Here is a 21,107-nt window from a genome sequence, read left to right as displayed (position 1 = left end):
TATTTAACTGTAAACAGCATAATGTTTACATTAGCCTGTTTTGACCTTTATATAAATGTAATCATAGTGAAGGTGTTTTTCTATGACTTGTTCTTTTTTTCATTATGTTCGCAAGAGTTGTCTATTTTGAAAACTGGGTTGTACTTGTTTGCGTATTTTTAAAAGTTTTTACAGATTCAGGGGGTCCATGGATATATTGTGTAGTGGTGGGATTTGCGCTTCTTGGGTACCCATCATCTGAGCAGTGGGTTGTAGTCTGTTCATTTTCAGGTATTCCATTTATGTGAACCTATGACAATGTATTTTTCCAGCTCTCAATCATTGGAGTTATTTCTTGGCTTTTGCTGTTAAACTGATGCTGTGAACATTTTCTGGTTATCCGTGGGAGATAGAGTTTTGCTAGGCTATATGGCTAGGAGTAGAATTGCTTGGTTGGAGGGTGTGTGGTTGAACCTCACACATTGATAATGTCAGGATGTCTTCCAGAGTGGAGTGCCAGTTACACTCTATTTCCACCATAGCTGTACTAGTTTACTGTCACTGCTTAAACAGATTGCCAGAGACTTCATGGTTTGAAACAACACAAATTTATTATCTTACATTTCTGGAGGTAAGAAATGTGCAACGGCTGCCACTGGGTTAAATCACAGTGTTGCCTGGGCTGTGTTCCTTGGTAACTCTAGTGGAGGCTCCACTTTCTCGTCTTTTCCAGCTTTTAGACACCACCTGCAGTTGTTGGCTTCTGGCCCCTTCTTCCATCCTCAGTGCCAACAAGGGTCAGTTGAATCTTTCTTACACTGCATCACTCGGAACCTGACTCCTGCCTCTGTCTCCACATACAAAAGCCTTTGTGATTACATTAGGCCCACTGAAGGCTGGGCACAGTGACTCGCACCTGTAATCCTAGCACTCTCTATCCAAGGCGGGAGGATCGCTTGAGCCCAGGCGTTCAAGACCAGCCAAAGCAACATAGCCAGACCCTGTCTCTACAAAACATTTTAGAAATTAGCCAGCTGTAGTGGTGTGTGCCTGTAGTCTCAGCTACCTGGGAGGCTGAGGTGGGAGGCCCAGGAGGTCGAGGCTGCAGTGAGCTGAGATTGCACCTGTGCACTCCTGCCTGGGAGACAGCAAGACCCTGTCTCAAAAAAAACGAAAACAAAAAAATAAACAAAAATGACATCGGGGCACTAGAATAATCCAGGAAAACCTCCCTATTTTAAGACCAGCTGATTGGCAACCTGAAATCCATCTGCTATCTTAATAACCTTTTGCTCTGTAATGTAACATAGTCACAGGCTCCTTGGATTAGGATGTGGACAGCCTTGGGAGCTGTTATTCTGCCTACCACAATTAGTGTTTGAAGGTCACTAGTCCACAGCAATGAGGACTTAAACATCTAACAATCTGTGTGCATGTGTGTGTATATAATATTTAGTGACTATTTTTAAATGATCTGTGTTTGCTGTGGGCCTCTGTAATTTTAATGATTTCTCTCTTGTCCCTGTATGAAGCAGGATCAAGTTCTGGGGACATGGGGATCTTTCTCTTTTTTTTTGAGACTGAGTTTCACTCTTGTTGCCCAGGCTGGAGTGCAATGGTGCGATCTTGGCTCACTGCAACATCCGTCTCCCGGGTTCAGGTGGTTCTCCTGCCTCAGCCTCCCGAGTAGCTAGGATTAAGGCATGTGTCACCACGGCCAGCTAATTTTGTATTTTTAGTAGAGATGGGGTTTCACCATGTTGGTCAGGCTGGTCTCAAACTCCAGACCTCAGGTGATCTGCCTGTCTCAGCCTCCCAAAGTGCTGGGATTACAGGCGTGAGCCATTGTGCCTGGTCAGAACACCTGGGATCTTTCACTTGAGTACTGTGTGACTTGGGCAGGTCACCTCACCTCCAGAGGCTGCTTTTTCCTTATCCGTAATAAAATGGGGATCATTACCTTTATCACAAAGGGTTGCTATGAGAATTAAACGAGATAATGCCTACAAAGTCTTAGCACAGTGCTGGACAAATAGAAGCAAGTCAATAAAATGTATTAGTTTTCCTATTTATTCCGTCATCCATTCATCTAATCGCTCTTGAGTGCCAGGTCCTAGACTCACCCATTCAGTCTTCAAAAACTGTATACCAAGCACCCATCTTTGTCATAAAATAAGTCCATTTGGTTGGGACAGCCACAGGCAAAGTGCCAGTCTGAATGTTCAATGAGCTTTAGTTTTATTGCTATGCTCAGTGTTGTTTCAAGTGTGCTGTGTGTACATCCAGTCTCTCGGGCTATCTTCCTTGGGGAGGCAAATCGCTGGGCACACGCTTCTCCTTATGCTTACTTATGTCTTTGTTCTAGGAACAACAGGATTAAATGTAAGCAGACAGGCAACATTTTTCCTTTCTGTCTTCAGATGATTTCCAAGGCATGAAGTATGTTTCACCTGAGATAAGGACGCAAGTCTGTCTTCACCCTTGCGTGGACAGGGAGTTGCATTAGGAACATTTTTCTCATATTCCTAATGTTATCTTCCTTTGTATTCTTGTTCTTTTTAAAACTTAAGAGCAATTTCTCAGTTCCTGAGTTGGACTTTTGAGTGTTCAATCAGTTCTCTAAACAGTGACTTTGGCACACAAAGTACTTGGATCAGAAGAATCCTGTGGGAAATAGAACTAGCTCTGTTGATCATTCTGAGTCATTCTGTTTTTGAGACTAAAATCCATGCTTTCCAGAGACTGTTGTATAGTCTGAAAAATAAAAACAAGTTACTTAGGACTTGCAGAGGTCCTTCTTACCTATAGACGTGGTGGCAGTGGTAGTGGTGGTGGTGGTGGCAGTGGTGATGGTGGCAGTGGTAGTGGTGGTGGTGGCAGTGGCAGTTGATAGTGGTGTTGGTGGTGGTGGCAGTGGTGGTGGTAGTGGTGGTGGTGGCAGTGGCAGTGATAGTGGTGGTGGTGGCGGTGTTGGTGGCGGCAGTGGTGGCAGCATTGGTGGCAGTGGTGGTGGTGGTGGTGGTGGTGGTGGTGATGGTGGCGGTGGCAGTGGTGGTGGTGGTGGCGGTGGTGAAGGTGGCAGTGGTGGTGGTGGTGGTGGCAGTGGTGGTGGTGTTGGTGGCAGTGGCGATGGTGGTGGTGGTTGGGGTGTTAGTGGTGGCGGTGGTGGCAGCATTGGTGGTGGCAGTGGTGGTGATGGTGATGGTGATGTTGGTGGTGGTGGTGGTGGCGGTGCCAGTGGTGCTGGTGGTGGTATTGGTGTTGGTGATGGTGGCGGTGGTGGTGGTGGTGGGGTGTGCATGTGCACGTAGCCCACGTGTGCACTAGTTTCCTGCTGAATAATACTTTGGATGGATGGGGGATCTTTTTAAGATGAGATAAAAAATATCAATATATGTGTTTGAAAATAGTAACTTAAATGCCTGACCGATAGGGGATGATTCATGGTAAATCTTCTGGGAGACAGAACACATCACTCCTTCGAATTCCGAAACTAGCCTCCCGGGCAAAATCTAAAACTTAACCAAATCATTTCTCCCAGGCAGATGCGTGCCATGCCTACCAGATCATTCACCGGAATGGGATTCCTGACGAGCAGATCGTTGTGATGATGTATGACGACATTGCTTACTCTGAAGAGTAAGTGGGGGAGTGCTTGGAACTTGGTGGCGAAGGACTTCAGGGTATTTAAAAAAAGGTCACATAGACTCAGAGGAATCCTAGTGGCCTCATGTTAGAATACATAACAGACTCCCAGACAAAAGACCACAGGGATACCTCTTGTTGAACTTTGGGTTTTTTGTTTTGTTTTGTTTTGTTTTTGTTTTTGTTTTTTTGTTTTTTTATTGAGACAGTCTTGCTCTGTCACCCAGGCTGGAGTGCAATGGTGTGATCTCAGCTCACTGCACCCTCCACCTGCTGGGTTCAAGTGATCCTCCCACCTCAGCCTCCCAAGAAGCTGGGACTGCAGGTGTGCACCGCCATGCCCAGCCAATTTTTGTATTTTTTAGTAGAGACAGGATTTCACCATGTTGGCCAGGCTGGTCTTGAACTTCTGACCTCAAGTGATCCAGCTTCCTTGGCCTCTGAAAATGCTGGGATTACAGACGTGAGCCACCACGCCTGACCCTCATGTTGAGCTTTGACCATAACTTGGGTGTGCCCTGGAAGTGGCAAAGACCTGGTGGGTGCTTTGAAAGGGTTTAAAAGCTGAGTCCCTCCTCACCTTGGAGGACTTGTTGGGTTCTACGGTGCTTGAGCAGGCTGCAGCACAGGGGACCTGCACGTAGAATGCTTTTGTTTGTAGGTTAGATCTTCCTACTACCTTCTTTCTCTACTTATTTTATTACTTGCTGAGTTTAACTTCATGAATAGTTCCCTTGTGCCCGCTTATCTGATTTCTTGCAGAGATCAGAGGCAGCAAGTATGGGCATAAACTCAGCGAGTTCTAACCTCCTAGCTCCGTGGTTACCCTGCTGCAGCCGCGGTGAAGGACGCTATCATCCATCACCCATTCTGAGGCTTTAATGCCTAAGCTCTTGTATTAAAGTCTTGTTCTCTGTCCTGTCTGTTTCCGAAAATAGTTTCGCTCTGAGAGAGCTTTTGATGAGGCCTTGCCCTCATGATGCTCTCTGGTTTCCAGCAGGCCAGCACCTAGGCTTTTGGTCCCTGCCCGAGGCTTTTCAAGCTCAGCTCCTCACTGCCTCTGCCAAGAGCTCTTGGGCTGTGGGACTGCTGAGATCCCCAAGCTGCTAAAACCACTTACACGTTGGCCACCGTGCAGGCCATCAGTTGCATCTTTGACAAACATAGATGTTTCCTGTTTTTTCACATAACAGGCATGTGTTTGAAGAGAGAGATTTCGGAGGCATGCCACATTTTGTTTCAATTGTGTCCTTTAATTTTCAGTAATCCCACTCCAGGAATTGTGATCAACAGGCCCAATGGCACGGATGTCTATCAGGGAGTCCCGAAGGACTACACTGGAGAGGTGAGTGGCTGCCGGGGGTGGAGCCAGCAGGTTTAGTTTTCATTTTAGTGATGATTTTTCCTTCTTTCTTCTGTTTCTAGAATCAGAACCTCCCTAGACTGGCTTCTGGTCAGTGTTTCACATTTGTATTAGGATTTGTGCCTGAGGAGTAAATTATGAGAGTTTTGAAAGAAAGCAGAGGAAAAGAAAATGTTTAGAATAAGTTGCAATCTACTGATAGTTACCATCTTATACTTTAGGCCTGACCATGTAGTTTCTTCCATGTTAACCTTTCTTGAGATATCACCATTAATCTGATTATACATTACCTGTGCTCTTTTATAAAAATCAGTTTTCTCCATACCAGGCTTGGTGCAAAGTAGCTCAGGATTTTTGCTGAGATAGTTTTTCATTTATTATTATTATATGGTTTATTACATTACATAGTGTATTATAGATATAATAGTATATTACTTCCAGAAACTTTTCTGTTCCTCCTAGTTGATTGAGACTGTCTCAATGGACACATTTTTAAAATCACCGTAATGCCTTCATTCTCCTGGTTTTCATAGTCTGTTTTAAATGTTGGATCTTTTAGGAATTAATTATCTTTTTGATAAGAAACTTTTATCTGATGTTTAACAATTCTTTCAGTTTCATTTTATTTTATTTTTCTTTTAAAGTCAAATACAATTAAATTTAATATATCATACAGGTAAAAAGGATGATCCTATTTAATGAAATTGTTTCTGTATAGTGTTTGTTTGTTTGTTTGAGATGGAGTCTTGCACTGTTGCCCAGGCTGGAGTGCAGTGGCACAATCTTAGCTCACTGCAACCTCTGCTTCCCTGGTTCAAGTGATTTTCCTGCCTCAGACTCCATAGTAGCTGGGATTATAGGCGGGTGCCATGATGCCTGGCTAATTTTTCTACTTTCAGTAGAGGTGGAGTTTCACTGTGTTGGCCAGGCTAGCCTTGAACTCCTGACCTCAAGTGATCCGCCCACCTCGGCCTCCTAAAGTGCTAGCATTACAGGCGTGAGCCACCACACTTGGCCAAAAGTGTTTGCTCTTGAGCCTTGAGCCTTGGAATGTGCAGGCTGGTGGCGTGGGTTGGCTGCAGACTCAGCCAACTCTCTGGGTTGGAGTGACAGCTGCATCTGATTGTGGCTCCTAATTCTTTGTAGGATGTTACCCCACAAAATTTCCTTGCTGTGTTGAGAGGCGATGCAGAAGCAGTGAAGGGCATCGGATCCGGGAAAGTCCTGAAGAGGTAATGTCTGTTTATAGATACTACACTTCTCTCCATGGCTTGGGACCCCAGTATAGAGAATTGAAACAGGTGTTGTTCTATGCTCCCAGCCTGTTTACCTGTGAGAAATGACAGAGTGGAGAGTTTTGTTCTGATTTAGGACAGGTGCTTAGGGCTGTTGTTTCATGGCTTCTCTTGGCAGCCCATTTCTGCACTGAATTCACCTTGTGATCCAGGGCCCCTCATGATTAATACAATGTTCCTGTCACTTAAACTCTTCGTTCCTTTTTGTCTGGGGATCGTAGCACAGGGATGTCCCACTGCCTGTGGAGCCCCTGAGGCAGGTTTGAATCCCTGTGGCCAGATTGCAGGACCACCAGCCCTGTGCTCTGATCACAGATCAGTCCAGCGGGGAGAGGCACATTTGTAAATGCAGAGCTGACTTTCATACTGGGGAAAACGAACCCCAGCGCTTACCCTGCTGGCTGTGGGCCAGAGATGTCTTACTGTTTAGTAATTGTTCATGTGGCGTTTTTGTGTGATACCAGAGATTCCAGTAGCATGTTTCTTTTAGGCTGGAAGGGAGACCTGGGCACAAGTTAGCTCGTGTGAATTAGTGCAGAGGCCTGGTGCGGTGGCTCAGCCTGTAATCCCAGCACTTCTGGAGGCCAAGGCGGGCGGATCACTTGAGATCAGGAGTTGAAGAGCAGCCTGGTCAACATGGTGAAACCCTGTCTTTACTGAAAATACAAAAATTAGCCAGGCGTGGTGGCATGTGCCTGTAGTCCCAGCTACTCTGGTGGCTGAGGCAGGAGAATTGCTTGAATCCAGGAGGTGGAGGTTGCAGTGAGGCAAGATTGTGCTACTGCACTCCAGCCTGAGCAACAGAGTAAGACTGTCTCAAAAAAAAAAAAAAGAAAGAAAAGAAAGACACACACACACTTTGGGAGGCTGAGGTGGGTGGATCACGAGGTCAGGAGTTTGAGACCAACCTGGCCAACATGGTGAAACCCCATCTCTACTAAAGATACAAAAAATTAGCTAGATGTGGTGGCGCGTGCCTATGATCCCAGCTATTTAGGAGGCTGAGGCAGGAGAATTGCTTTAATCTGGGAGGCAGAGGTTACAGTGAGCTGAGATCACGCCATTGCACTCCAGCCTGGGCAACCGGGCGAGACTCTATCTCAAAAAAAAAAAAAAAAAAAGAAATGGACATCTGTGAGGGTGAACCAAATTGGCTTCATGTAAGTTATTACATCTCTGCCACTTCGAAGCAGCGCCATCTGGGGGAAGCCCTGGTGAGGCAGGCAGGTGGTCATCCAAACTGTGTGGGCTGCAGGAGGCCTGGAGTGGCAGGCTGCCGGCCTGTGTTGAACTCATGTTGGGGAGATCTGGTTGGAGAGTGTGGCTGCCTGGGATGAGACCCAATTGCCAGAGGACCCCACTATCCACCTCACACCAGGTCTGTGTGATCGGTTGCTCAGGAAAGGCCCCTCCTCCTTTCCAGCCATACTTCAGAATGTGGAGGCTCTAGGATCTATACTGTGGTTCAGAATCACACTAAGGGGAGTGGAAGGGACAGGCCGGACACTGGGCCCTTGTGTTCATCTTCAAACCTGGTTGGGCAACTCTACTCCCCAAACTTCTTAATTTTTTGATTAGGGCAGCTTTTCAGAGAAATAGAAGTAAAAATAGAAAAAGGAAATGATTGACTTCTGATTCTTTCTTGGCAGCGGCCCCCAGGATCACGTGTTCGTTTACTTCACTGACCATGGATCTACTGGAATACTGGTTTTTCCCAATGAAGATGTGAGTTTTCTTAACATTTTAAAGACAAACTAGCAGAACAGAAAGGCAAAGTGTCGAGATTAAACCCATAGCGTGTATTTTCTAGTGTCCTGCCAGGGTTGGTTTGTACGTGTGGTGGGTGGGAGTGGGGGACAGGCTTAGCAGCTTGAAATCTATCCAAGGGCATCTCTTCCAGATGGTTTTCCCTGCATTTCTGTTCATATCGCAGCTTCAGTAGCTGTCTCAGGACGTGGGTGTATCGCACTAGACCTCAGAATAGACCAAAAGCTCTGGACAAAGTAATGGGTGAAGAGATACATCCTCTTCCCCTTTTTAAGTGTGGGCATAAAACACGTGATGACATTCTTGGATTATCTTCCCCATGATTACTTCTAGGGGTTGGTAGAAAAGAGTTTATGAAGCATCATCAGAACTTTAGTAGTGAGTTATCCAGCGAATAGTTTCTCTTGATGTGTTGGTCTGAATCAATATTCTCACCTTTCAGCTTCATGTAAAGGACCTGAATGAGACCATCCATTACATGTACAAACATAAAATGTACCGAAAGGTAATTCAGCCCTTGGGGCAGCCTTGTGGGGAGGGCTGTGGGGAAAGCCGTGGGTGTAGAGCCCACAGTCCCGTGACCATCCTCCAACTGTGGGTGCTGTGTTTTCTAGAAAGGGGATCCTTCCAACCACTGGTTTCCCAGGCTGAGCCTTTCAGCTTTAGCTATTAGATTGGAATCACTGGAGAGCTTGTTAAAATAGTGTGGGCTTCGCCCCCAGAGTTTGACCCAGTAGGTCTGGGGAGGCGGCCTGAGAATTTGCCTTGTGTTTCTGTGTGATCCTGCTGCTGCTGGTCTTCGGCCCACACTTTGCAGACTCCTATTCCTAAGACTGTCCTCAATTTTGGGCAGTTGGGGAGGAAAATACCATTATCTTATTCTCACTTTGAGCCTTTCTCACCCTTATAGCACCCTTTATGGAAACTGTGTAGGGCCAGAGTTTTTGGCCGGATGCGGTGGCTCACTCCTATAGTCCCAGCACCTTAGGAGGCCGAGGCAGGAAGATCACTTGAGGCCAGGAGTTTAAGACCAGCCTGGGCAACATAGTGAGACTGTGTCTCTACCAAAAAAACAAACAAACAAACAAACAAACAAAAAAAACCCTTGCATAGGTTGGGTGATACGTGACAGTAACGCAGAAAGATGGCCTGCTGGGCTGTTTGGCCTTTGAAACTCCTCCCTGCATTGGATGGTGGAACCGTTTTCCTTAGCATCACAGGGCTCCGTTTTCTCTGCATTGTTTCAGCTAATAGATGATTTTACTCCATTAGCAATGAATAAATTTGTGTGGCAGCAGCTTCCATAGCTTCTGGCAGCAGCCTCTTTACAGCAATGTCTCCCAGAAGCAAGCCTGGAGGACTTGTTAGGAATGGGTAGAGAGAGTGGGCAGAGCTCCAGTAGCATGGCTGGAGGCCTGTACCTGGCTGGGGTGAGCTCACCTGCCCCGTCTGCCTCACAGATGGTGTTCTACATTGAAGCCTGTGAGTCTGGGTCCATGATGAACCACCTGCCGGATAACATCAATGGTAGGTGGTTGGGGTGCCGGCCTCGACCTGGGCTGGCAAGCAGGTTGCTCAAATATCGCTGACATGGAACCGAGCATTCTCCATAAGCAGGGGCTACTGAGGGCAGCCTGGGCCATAAACATGGGGAGATACCTGCAGGTAGCTCTGGGCTTCCTCTGCTCTGGAAGAATTGGTAGTCGGGGAATAAAGAATCTGTATGTGAGTCTCACAGTGCTCTTCCAGGTTCTAGTAAAACTACTGAAGCTAAAACGACATGGGCTTTGGACCAGCCTCCATCCTTTGCAATGTGTTGGTTGCTCTCTGACCTCAAGCAGGTGACTGGCCCTCTTTGATCCTCAATTATCCCCATCTGTAAAATGGGGATAAAGATAGTATGTGTCTGTTGGGAGACTCGTATTTTAAACACTAGCATTTGTCCAGCACAATTCTAAGCCCATGGTAGAGAGATAGTAAGTGGTAGCTTTTGTATAGGTTCATTTAATCTAGATGTTTCTTCAATAAATGTCAGATCTCTCTGGAAACCAAAGTAAGCCCATACTCTTTAAGTTTCCCATGCTGTGGAAATGTCAGCATTCTTCCAGAATAGCATGGTGTCCTAAGCATGCCAATTTGCCAATTGCTGCAAAAAACCTCTATCAGCTGACTCCTCTTTCTTCCGCATTTAATTTGAGATGAGTTATTGTAATGGAATACACAGGGCTGGGTCCAGTTACATGTCCCTGCCATCCTGTGCTGATCATAAGTAGCATGCTTCGATTTCACCAGGGGAGAAAGAAGGACTCAAGCTTCAAGCATAATCCAAGGCAGGAATAAAATGCGACTAAAAGATCATCTTTAATTCCTCGTAGTTTATGCAACTACTGCCGCCAACCCCAGAGAGTCGTCCTACGCCTGTTACTATGATGAGAAGAGGTCCACATACCTGGGGGACTGGTACAGCGTCAACTGGATGGAAGACTCGGACGTGGTGAGCCCTTCGGGGGCTGGTGGTTCAGCGGGGGTTTAACCGTCAGACTCTGACTGTCAAAGGTCTTTAATGGTCTCATGTTTTGCAGGAAGATCTGACTAAAGAGACCCTGCACAAGCAGTACCACCTGGTGAAATCACACACCAACACCAGCCACGTCATGCAGTACGGAAACAAAGTGAGTCGGGAGCCTCGCGTGCCGGCCCTCCGTTACCTTGTGAACTAGGTGGACTTGCCTGGCATATTGATCTCTTGCTAAAGAGACACGGGATCTAGGTGAGGAATGGTTGAGGCAGGGGATGCCTCTGCCTCTCATAGCCATTCCATCCTGGGGACCTGTGGGCTTTGGAATCAGACCTTGTTAGGTTCAAACTTGCAGAGTTGTGAGGCTTTGGGCAAGTGATTTCACTTCTCTGAATTTGTTTCCTCATTGGTCAAAACCCAAGTGCACAAGGTAGCTAGGCGCATGAAAGAGGGCTGTGCATTACTTACGCTAAACACAGGCCTAGTGTGCAGCAAGAGATCACTGACTCGAAAGCTGCTGCTCTACGGTCTGTAGGTGGTCCCACAGCCACTCTGCACCTTGGATTTTCTGGAGTCCTGCCACTTTGCAAGCTGCAGGTTGTTACCTTTACCCTTTGGCTATAAATTGGAGACATTTTATCCTCCTCCAGATATGTCCAGAAGGGACCTCTGTGGTTAAATGGTGTTGTGGCAGGTGGCTGCTAAAAGCTTGGACCCTAAGTGAAGCTGCTGGGGCTAACGTTTGGTATGTGCAAACACCGTAACAAATGTGCAGGACCTCCCAGTTGTTCATATGCCCAAACACCATTCCCCAAGCAGCCCACCCCCAGTGGAGAGCTTGCCAGCTGAGATCTGTTCCTTGGGTGCAAGCATTGGCCTTCTAGAAGAACCTGGAGTCAGTAAATCCAGCCATTGTTAGCCCTTCAGCAGAGCATGGGCTGGGGGGCATGAGACCTGCACCCAGGGCACCATGACCTGGTCAGGCTTTTGAGCCAGTGTAGGAGAGAGTTGGAGCAGAGGGAAGGCCAGGGAAAGGTGACCCAGAGAAGGCAGGGTCAGTGGTGGCATAGCCCTGGCCATGTGGGGGCTCTGCCCTGGGCTTTCCATTCTCATCACAGTATCCTCAGCATTGGCCATTTCTGATCTTGGTTGAGGGGTTGTGGTGGATCTTCTCCAAACTCTGTTTTTGTATAGATTTGTATGTGTGGTATTATTGATTTTAGAACTGTCTTTAGATTATTGTTGCTTGCGTTAGGAACAGAACGCTTGCAGCATTTTCCCTTCTGATTGGGAGCCAGTCTGTAGTGACCGCTGCAGCCAAATCGAGCCTGGCTGCTCTGCCCATTTGCTAGCTCTTGATGCCAAGCATCAGCCTGGCCTCTCTGTGACCTTAGCTCTGCCCTTCCCAGTGGACCCAGACTTCAGCTCTAACCTGGGCAGACGCTTTGTACCTTCCCACTACTGGCCCTTAGGGACTTGCAGGTAAGTGCGGGTGGGTGAGCACATACAGGTCACCCGCCTGGATAGGCGGCATCCTTTGCAGGTGACATTCTTTGCCTGGAATCCTCTGCAGCAGAACTGCTATTCTTTTTATATATGAAAGGTGCTGCTGATCCATAGGCAGAGCTTGGACCAGAGCTGTCTGGTGAAAGGATAGCAGTTCTGCTGCAGAGGATATCAGGCATTTTGAGTCACTCGCTGGTAGATTTTAGGGGCTCCCATGCAATGCCTGCATACTGCTGGGGTGACTACGTCTTTTCAGGCTGCAGTTGTGGCCCTGTGGCCCTGAAAGCATGAGGAGTAAATGTGAGCCTCTGATGGAGAGGCTGGACTTGGGGTACGTTGGGCACATCTGCTCCTCCCACTCAAACCAGCTCTCTCTCTCCCTGTCTCTCTCTCGCTCTCTCTTGCTTTCTCTCTCGCTCTCTCTTGCTGTCTCTCTCCCCAGACGATCTCCACCATGAAAGTGATGCAGTTTCAGGGTATGAAGCACAAAGCCAGTTCTCCTCTCTCCCTGCCTCCAGTCACACACCTGGACCTCACCCCCAGCCCTGACGTGCCCCTCACGATCATGAAGAGGAAACTGATGAACACCAATGATCTGGAGGAGTCCAGGCAGCTCACGGAGGAGATCCAGCGGCATCTGGATGTGAGTAGGGGTGAAAGGAGCAGTGCCCAGGTGCTGTCCCCAGCCCAGGTAGGCAGCATGCATGAGCACGGCCCTGCCTCCTGACCGTTCTCCCTGCCATGCAGGAGTGTGTGGGGACAGAAGCCAGCCTCCGTCCTCCATGGAAGCGGGTGGGCGGAGCCGTGGTTGCCTCCCATCTTCATGAGTAACCTTGACCTCTTCGGCAGTAGGGAGCAGTGGAATGGGGGCCGTCTCCCCTGTATCGTGCCAAGAAGCCATGTACATGGGTGTTTCCCTCTTTTATACCTTGTTGCTTAGAGGATATTTTTATTTTGTTGCTTATTAAGTTATTAGCTAATCATATTCATTTTAAAAATCCAGAGCCAGGTACTAGGCATGTGCTTCTAGTCCCAGCTACTGAGGGGGCTGAAGCAGGAGGATTCCTTGAGTCTGGTCAGCTTGGGCAACCAGTAAAGCCCTTTCTCTTAAACAAAACAAAAAAAAAATTCCAATCCACAAAAATTTCTGCTATTCTCAGAAAAACATAGTCATGCCTAAAATTCTTTCTAAAAATTTCTGCTATTCTCAGAAAAACATAGTCATGCCTAAAATTCTTTCTAAAAATTTCTGCTATTCTCAGAAAAACATAGTCATGCCTAAAATTCTTTCTAAAGTGCTATGCCGTCCTTTCCAATCACTGAGTCTGTATCAGTAGCTCATCAGTGTGTTTGGAGCTGGCAGAATTGCTGTGTAAATTACAGCTGTGCGCTCACTGGAATGCTGGGCAGAGGGCTGTCTGTCCCTTCCCACAAAGCCAGCTTTGTTAACTCTTGTCCCCATTGTCAGGACAGCACAGTGATGGATGTGCTGAAATATGGCCTGAGTTTTCTAGGCAAGTTTTTTTGTGTTTTTTTTTTTTTTTTTTTTTTTTTGAGACAGAGTCTTGCGCTGTCGCCAGGCTGGAGTGCAGTGGTGTGATCTCGGCTCACTGCAACCTCCGCCTCCCGGGTTTAAGTGATTCTCCTGCCTCAGTCTCCCGAGTAGCTGGGATTACAGGCACGTGCCACCACGCCCAGCTAATTTTTGTATTTTTAGTAGAGATGAGGTTTCACCATGTTGGTCAGACTGGTCTCGAACTCCTGACCTCAGGTGATCCACCTATCTAGGCAGGATTCCTTTTTGTAATCAGTGTGGTTTGTTTTAAATGCATATATCTAATTATCCCCAAAATTGGTACCCTGTGTGTGACAGCTGTATTAACCAGGACATATTTTTAGTTGCTGTCAAACGCAGTGTAGCACAGTAGTTCTCAGACTTTTTATTCTTAGGCCTCTTTATTTTTTAATTTTTTTATAGAGCTGGGGGTCTCCCTGTGTTGCCCAGGCTGGTCTTAAACTCCTGAGCTCAAGTGATCCTCCCACCTGGGCCCCGAAAGTATTGGGATTACAGAAGTGGGCCACTCACCCGGCCAGACCCCTTTATACTCTTTAAATTATTCATCCCAAAGGGCTTTTGTTCATGTTGGGTTATGTCTATTGATATTTATTGCATTAAATTAGGATGAGATGAAAGGACATTTTTGATGGTTCACAGAAACTGAACCAGAGGTTTTGTTTTTTTTTGTTGGTTTTTTTTGAGATGGAGTTCTGCTCATGCTGCCCAGGCTGGAGTGCAGTGGTGTGATCTCAGCTCACTGCAACCTCTGCCTCCTGGGTTCAAGCGATTCTCCTGCCTCAGCCTCCCAAGTAGCTGGGATTACAGGCATCTGCCACCATGCCCAGCTAACTTTTGTATGTTTAATAGAGACCGGGTTTCACCATGTTGGCCAGGCTGGTCTCAAACTCCTGGCCTCAGGTGATCCACCTGCGTCAGCCTCCCAAAGTGCTGGGATTACAGGCATCAGCCACCGCACCCGGCTCAAGAGTTTTCTTACGTTTGCTTAAACAACTGTGTAAATCATATAGGACTTCTTTGGTATCTGCTGCCAATTAGAAAACTATTTCTAAGACCATTTAACTATTGCATAATTATACTTTTATGTAAAGTAAAAGATTATTGTGAAAAAATTAAAACTAAGATTTAAAAATATTTAACTCATTTACAAATAACAATATTTGTAACAAATAACATTTTGCATTAATATTTTTCTATGAAAAATAACCATTTTCCAAAACAAAAACCACTTTGGTGAGAAGAGTGGCATTGCTTTACATTTGTGTGGAATCTCTTTTGTGTCCGGCATTACTAGAAGACAGCTGGATCCTTGAACTGGCTTCTGCTTTCGCTGTTGGGTGCTGTTCTTTTGGCTGAAGTGTAAGAAGAAAATCCAGCCTTGTAAAGATACAGAGTTGAGGAAGGGAAGACCTTCCAGAGCCTGAGAGCTCTTGGGGAGTCTGGTTCCGGACCACGCCGGGGAACTGCTGGTCTGACACACAGTGGGTGGAGGGTCTTTGTGGAATGCAGATATGAAGCAGACCAACCCTGGCTGGAGAGCGGGTAGGACAGAACTTGCTTGTAGAGCAAAGGTTTTTTTTTTTTTTAGTTTTTTAAAATTTTTATTTTAATAGAGGCAGGGTCTCACTGTGTTGCCCAGGCTGATCTGGAACTGCTGGCCTCAAGTGATCCTACTGCCTCAGCCTCCCAAAGTGCTGGGATTACAGGCGTGAGCCACCACGCCCGGCCGCAGTGGTTGTTTTTTGATACAAATGTTTGCATCATGCTGGAAGATCCCCAAGAGGCAGGTCTTTCTGGCCGTCGCAGAAGTGCGCACAGACATCTTTGGCCTTTCTCGGAATGCATTGATTGTTATTTCCTCGAACCTGTGGAAGGCTGAGGGCTGTGTGGAGAAGCCTTTGAATGCACTTCTCACTGTTCCTGGCTCCCCGAGAGACCGCGTTCAGGGAGGCACATTCTGACAGGCCGTGTTTCTCCCCAGGCCAGGCACCTCATTGAGAAGTCAGTGCGCAAGATCGTCTCCTTGCTGGCAGCGTCCGAGGCTGAGGTGGAGCAGCTCCTGTCCGAGAGAGCCCCGCTCACAGGGCACAGCTGCTACCCAGAGGCCCTGCTGCACTTCCGGACCCACTGCTTCAACTGGCACTCCCCCACGGTGAGCCGGCGGGGCTCTCCCCACGTCTGGAATCCAGAAGCTGAATTCATATTGTCCCCCGGCAGTCACACTGGATGGACAACTTTATAGAAGGTTCCATCCAGGCTGAGAAACAGTGGGCTCATTTCAGAGAGGACGAAGGTTGTCCAAATTCATTGATTTTAAATCTTGGCCCCGGAACACTCCTCTCGTCCCAGTGGTAGGAGAGTTTACCAGAGCCATAGATGACAGATGACAGCTCTCACTTCTAGTTTGAAAAACGGTTACTTCTCTTCACACTTCTGCTGTCCCTGCCAATCCCCGCCCTCGCCTCTGCCCCTCACACCAGCCACACACATCTTCTGCCTTCTGGCTCTGTTCTGACCTCTTCCCAAGACAGCTGAGGTCAGGTGTGGCCCATGGAGGAGAAGTGCTGAGTTTCTGCAGATGTAGAATTGGAAGGCAGCTGAAAAGCCTCCTGGTCAGTAGCATGTGGTGCTTCGATCCTTCTAGAGAAAGGTTGGCAAACCGGCCTACAGGCCTGTTTCTCCCTCATAACCTGTTTTTGTAAATAAAGTTTTATTGGGGCCGGGCGTGGTGGCTCGTGTCTGTAATCCCAGCACGTTGGGAGGCCCAGGTGGGTGGATCACCTGAAGTCAGGAGTTCCAGACCAGCCTGGCCAACATGGTAAGACCTCGTCTCTACTAAATATACAAAAATTAGCCAGACGCGGTGGTGCACGACCGTAATCCCAGCTACTCAGGAGGCTGAGGCAGGAGAATCACTTGAACCAGGGAGGTGGCGGTTGCAGTGAGCCGAGATTGTGCCACTATACCGTAGCCTGGGAGACAGAGTGAAACTCTGTCTCCAAAAAAAAATGTTTTTTATTGGAACATAGCCACATCCTGCTCAGTTCCCTGTTGTCCCTGGCTGCTTTCACACTGGGGCAGAGTTGAGGTAGCTCGACTTTACCCCTCCAGTCTTCGTTTGTTTTTCTTTTTTTTTTAAATGCAGTTTTGCTCTTTTTGCCAAGGCTGGAGTGCAGTGGCATGATCTCAGCTCACTGCAACCTCTGCCTTCTGGGTTCAAGTGATTCTCCTGCCTCAGCCTCCCCAGTAGCTGGGATTACAGGCACGCACCACCACGCCTGGCTAATTTTTGTATGTTTAGTAGAGATGGGGTTTCACCATGTTGTCCAGGCTGGTCTTAGAACTTCTGACCTCAGGCAATCCATTTACCTCGGCCTCCCAAAGTGCTGGGATTACAAGCATGAGCCACCGCACCCGGCCCGGTCTGGGTTTTTTGACCTTTGGAGTCATGCACAGTGAACCTCTTCCTTTGTTCTCATAGAGTTCTTGGGTTCCCCTGAAGTTTGTTTCAAGATAAACATCCCCGCTGCTTCACTCCTCCCTGGTGTGATCCAGTGTGGCTTTCATGCACCATCCATCTCCCTCGCTGGTGTGTCCCTCCCAGAATAAGGTTCCCAGAATCAAAAGGCAGACTTCACGGGGAGATCCCAGGCCATGGCGGGGAGCAGAGCCATCGGGAGTTCCCCGTCAGGAGTCCTGCCCTCAGATTTGAGAGTGCAGAGCCCCGCCAGACACCCCCGCCCCCACTTGCTTGCAAACCCTGGCATGTGTGCCTCTTTCCTGGGGGATAGTCCATAAATATCACCAGATTATCTAAAGGTTGGGAAAGGATCCATGAACCAAAGTAGGGCAAGAGCCACTGGCCAAGAAGCTTTCCCTCTGTAACTGCAAAAGCGAGTGGATTGTGTGGTGAGATGGGGATGTTTCATTCCGTCTTGTTTGTTTTCTCCCAGTACGAGTATGCGTTGAGACATTTGTACGTGCTGGTCAACCTTTGTGAGAAGCCGTATCCGCTTCACAGGTAACTAACGCAGCGGTGGCACTTGGAAGGTCGATGTCATTCTGAAAGCAGAAGGGGCTGCCATCCTCTTCTGCAACTGGGCAGTTTCACTTCTGCCAGGAGCTCCCTCCAGCTTTCCTCTAGAGCCATTTGTCAGTGGGGTCCCGAAGCCGCGTTCTTAGTGACAGCTGCTGGGCGGGCCTGTCCTAACTGCCTGCCTGCTGCATGTGGGTTTGTGTTTGTCTGCCTTTCTTCAGAGTTGACACGGTTCACCAAGTTCTTCTTCCTGTCTGTCGCAGGATAAAATTGTCCATGGACCACGTGTGCCTTGGTCACTACTAAAGAGCTGCCTCCTGGAAGCTTTTCCAAGTGTGAGTGCCCCACTGATTGTGTCCTGATCAGAGACTGGAGAGGCGGAGTGAGAAGCCCCCCGCTGCTCCGGGCCCTCCTGGGGAGCCCCCACTCCAGGGCTCGCTCCAGGGCCTTCTTCACAGGATGACTTGCTCACTATTACCTACTTCCCCAGTCTCTTCTGGAAAACTACAAATTGGGGTGGGGAAAGCTCCGTATCGAGAAGGCTCGTATTTGCTTCCTAGGAGGTTTGTTGTTTTGTTTTGTTTTTGCCCGTTAGTTTTAAGGAGCAGGAAGTTCATGGGGGCTTCTGACGTAGCCCCTCACAAAAGGAGTCTTTATTCTGAGAAATTTGAACCAAAACCTCTTTCAATCTTCACAATGATTTTATTGAAGAGGGCCTCAAGCCCCAAATGGAAAACTGTTTTTAGAAATTATTATGATTTTTGATTGCTTTTGTATTTAATTCTGCAAGTGTTCAAGTCTTAAAAAATAAAGATTTATAACAGAACCCAAATATTCTCTTCCGACCCTGACTTTGTGGTTGATATTCCTGCACCTCCTAGCGGGGGCCTCCTCCGTCATCGTCTTTTCCAGCCTCATCACCCCAGGTCTCCCCTCCCGCTGCTCTGCTGTTTTCTGCTCGTCTGTACTCCTTGGGCTCTGCAGCCTCCTGTGCCTTTGTTCCTTGCTGTTCCTCCTGCCCTGGAATGCCTTTCCCATCTCCTCTGCAGACCCACCAGGGACAGTTTAAAGTACCCTTCTTTCCTCCAACCTTCCTCACTTTCTCCTCCCCACTCATCAAAAGTTGTTTCTGGCCGGGTGCGGTGGCTTACGCCTGTAATCCCAGCATTTTGGGAGGCTGAGGTGGGTGGATCACCTGATGTCAGGAGTTCGAGACCAGCCTGGGCAACATAGCGAAATCCTGTCTCTACTAAACATATAAAAATTAGCCGGGTGTGGTGGCTCATGCCTGTAGTCCCAGCTACTCGGGAGGCTGAGGCAGGGAATCGCTTGAACCCAGGAGGCGGAGGTTATAGTGAGCCGAGATCACGCCACTGCACTCCAGCCTGAGAGACAGAGTGAGACTCCGTCTCAAAAAAAAGTTGTTTTTATTTAGGATCTTGAAAGTGAAGAGCACCCCTTCCATGATTAGGGGAGACACAAGATAGAAATAAAGATTTTATTACTTACAGGATCTGGGATGTACACAGCACAGCTGGAAGCCACACACATACACACACATCTTTTCAGTGGGGATGTTTCATACATTTATAATATGGTTAGATTATATTGTAGTAGTCTGTGTTCCATCTTGGGATCCCCTAACTTCCTAAGTGATATTTTAAAATCTGCACACATCAAGGTTCACTCTTTGAACTATGAAGTTCTATCTATTTTGGCAAATGCAAAATGTCCAATATCCAAAAATCCCCTGTGTTTGATTCAACCGTTGTGTGGACTTAGGTTTTCAATGTAGTTGTATGGATCGTATGGTAAGACTCTTTAGCGCTGTGAGAAATTGCCAAAGTGCCATCCAAAGCGGATGCAGTGTCCTGTATTCCCAGCAGCAATGAATGCAAGTTCCTCATGCCCTGCCTCCTCACCAGCTTGTGTCAGTTTTGCGGATTTTGGCCATTCTCATAAGTGTGTAGTAATATCTCATTTTAATGTGCAATTCCTTAATGACAAGTCACATTGAGCATCTTTTCGTATACTTATCTGCCCTCTGTGCATTTTCTTGGGTGATCTTATGCCAATTTTTTTTTTCTGGTGTCTAATTCCAGATTAATTTGCCCATTTTTTAGTTGGGTGTTTGTTTTCTTACTGTTGAGGTTTAAGAGTTCTTTGCATTCTTTGGATCCAAGTCTTTTATCAGATATGTGTTTTGCAAATATGTTCTTTCAGTTTGTGGCTTGTCTCTTCGTTTCCCTAACTGTGTCTTTTGCAGATCAGAAGTTTTTAATTTTAATAAAGGCCAATTTACTTTTTCCTTCATGGATTTTGTTTTTGGTATCTTTGATTTCTTTTCTTTTCCTTCCCTTTCTCTCTCCTTCCCTTACTTTTTTTTCCCTTTTTCTTTTTCTTTTTTTTTTTTTTGAGACAGGGTCTCACTCTGTTGCCCAGGCTGGAGTGCAGTGGCGTGATCTTGACTCATTGCAGCCTCCACCTCCAGGGTTCCAGCGATTCTCCTGCCTCAGCCTCCTGAGTAGCTGGGATTACAGGCACGTGCCACCACACCCGGCTAATTTTTGTATTTTTTAGTAAAGATGGATTCACCATGTTGGCCAGGCTGGTCTTGAACTACTGACCTTGGGTGATCTGCCCACCTTGGCCTCCCAAAGTGCTGGGATTAAAGGCATGAGCCACCACACCCAGCCCCTTCTTTCCTTCCTTCCTTCCTTCCCTCGTTCCTTCCTTTCTTTCTCTCTTTCTTCCCTCTTGTCTCCTCTTCTTTCTTTTCTTTTCTTCTTTTGTATTAAAGAGACAGGATCTCACTCTGTCACCTAGGCCTGGAGTGCAGTGGCACCATCACAGCTCACTGCAACCTCGAATTCCTGGGCTCAAGGGATCCTCCCCCCTCAGCCTTTCTAGTAGTTAGGATTACAAGCAAACGCCATCACACTTGGCTTCCATTTCCTCCTCCTCTTCCTCCTCCTCTTCTTCTTTTTTTTTTTTTTTGAGACAGAGTCTCACTCTGCAGCCCAGGCTGGAGTACAGTGGCGCGATCTCGGCTCACTGCAACCTCCACCTCCCAGGCTCAAGTGATTCTACCGCATCAGCCTCCTGAGTAGATGGGATTACAGGCATGTACTACCATGCTCGGCTAATTTTTGTAGTTTTAGTAGAGACAGGGTTTCGTCATGTTGGCCAGGCTGGTCTCAAAACTCCTGACCTCAGGTGATTTGCCTGCCTCGTCCTCCCAAAGTGCAAGGATTACAGGTGTGAGCTAGGGTGCCTGGCCCTATTTCTTTTGTATTGAAAAATATTTTATCAGCCATCTTGATGACTCACGTCTATGATCCCAGCTACACACCTCCTATTAGGTATTAGGTGTATTACTTGAGGCCAGGAGTTCAAGGCCTGTCTGGGCAACAACACAGTGA

General features: G+C 47.4%; 1 protein-coding gene across 2 annotated transcripts in view; it reads left to right on the top strand.

Annotated features, from left to right (window-relative positions):
- Window positions 1–18,517, top strand: part of LGMN (legumain) — a 43,550-nt gene extending 25,033 nt beyond the window's left edge. For both annotated transcript variants that reach the window (XM_015144400.3, XM_015144402.3), the window contains exons 3-14: window positions 3,521–3,618; window positions 4,888–4,969; window positions 6,134–6,219; window positions 7,932–8,007; window positions 8,492–8,554; window positions 9,510–9,576; window positions 10,425–10,543; window positions 10,632–10,721; window positions 12,516–12,716; window positions 15,631–15,801; window positions 17,603–17,670; window positions 17,949–18,517. In XM_015144400.3, the coding sequence (XP_014999886.2) occupies window positions 3,521–3,618; window positions 4,888–4,969; window positions 6,134–6,219; window positions 7,932–8,007; window positions 8,492–8,554; window positions 9,510–9,576; window positions 10,425–10,543; window positions 10,632–10,721; window positions 12,516–12,716; window positions 15,631–15,801; window positions 17,603–17,670; window positions 17,949–17,991 (1,164 nt within the window). In that variant the 3' untranslated portion in view covers window positions 17,992–18,517. The remainder of the gene's footprint in view (window positions 1–3,520; window positions 3,619–4,887; window positions 4,970–6,133; window positions 6,220–7,931; window positions 8,008–8,491; window positions 8,555–9,509; window positions 9,577–10,424; window positions 10,544–10,631; window positions 10,722–12,515; window positions 12,717–15,630; window positions 15,802–17,602; window positions 17,671–17,948) is intronic.
- Window positions 18,518–21,107: the final 2,590 nt, after the last annotated feature.

The sequence above is a fragment of the Macaca mulatta genome, chromosome 7, assembly GCF_049350105.2.
Source record: "Macaca mulatta isolate MMU2019108-1 chromosome 7, T2T-MMU8v2.0, whole genome shotgun sequence".
Lineage (NCBI taxonomy): Eukaryota > Metazoa > Chordata > Mammalia > Primates > Cercopithecidae > Macaca > Macaca mulatta.
Note: the sequence above shows the minus strand (reverse complement) of the source record. Positions and strands in the feature narration are given on the sequence as shown.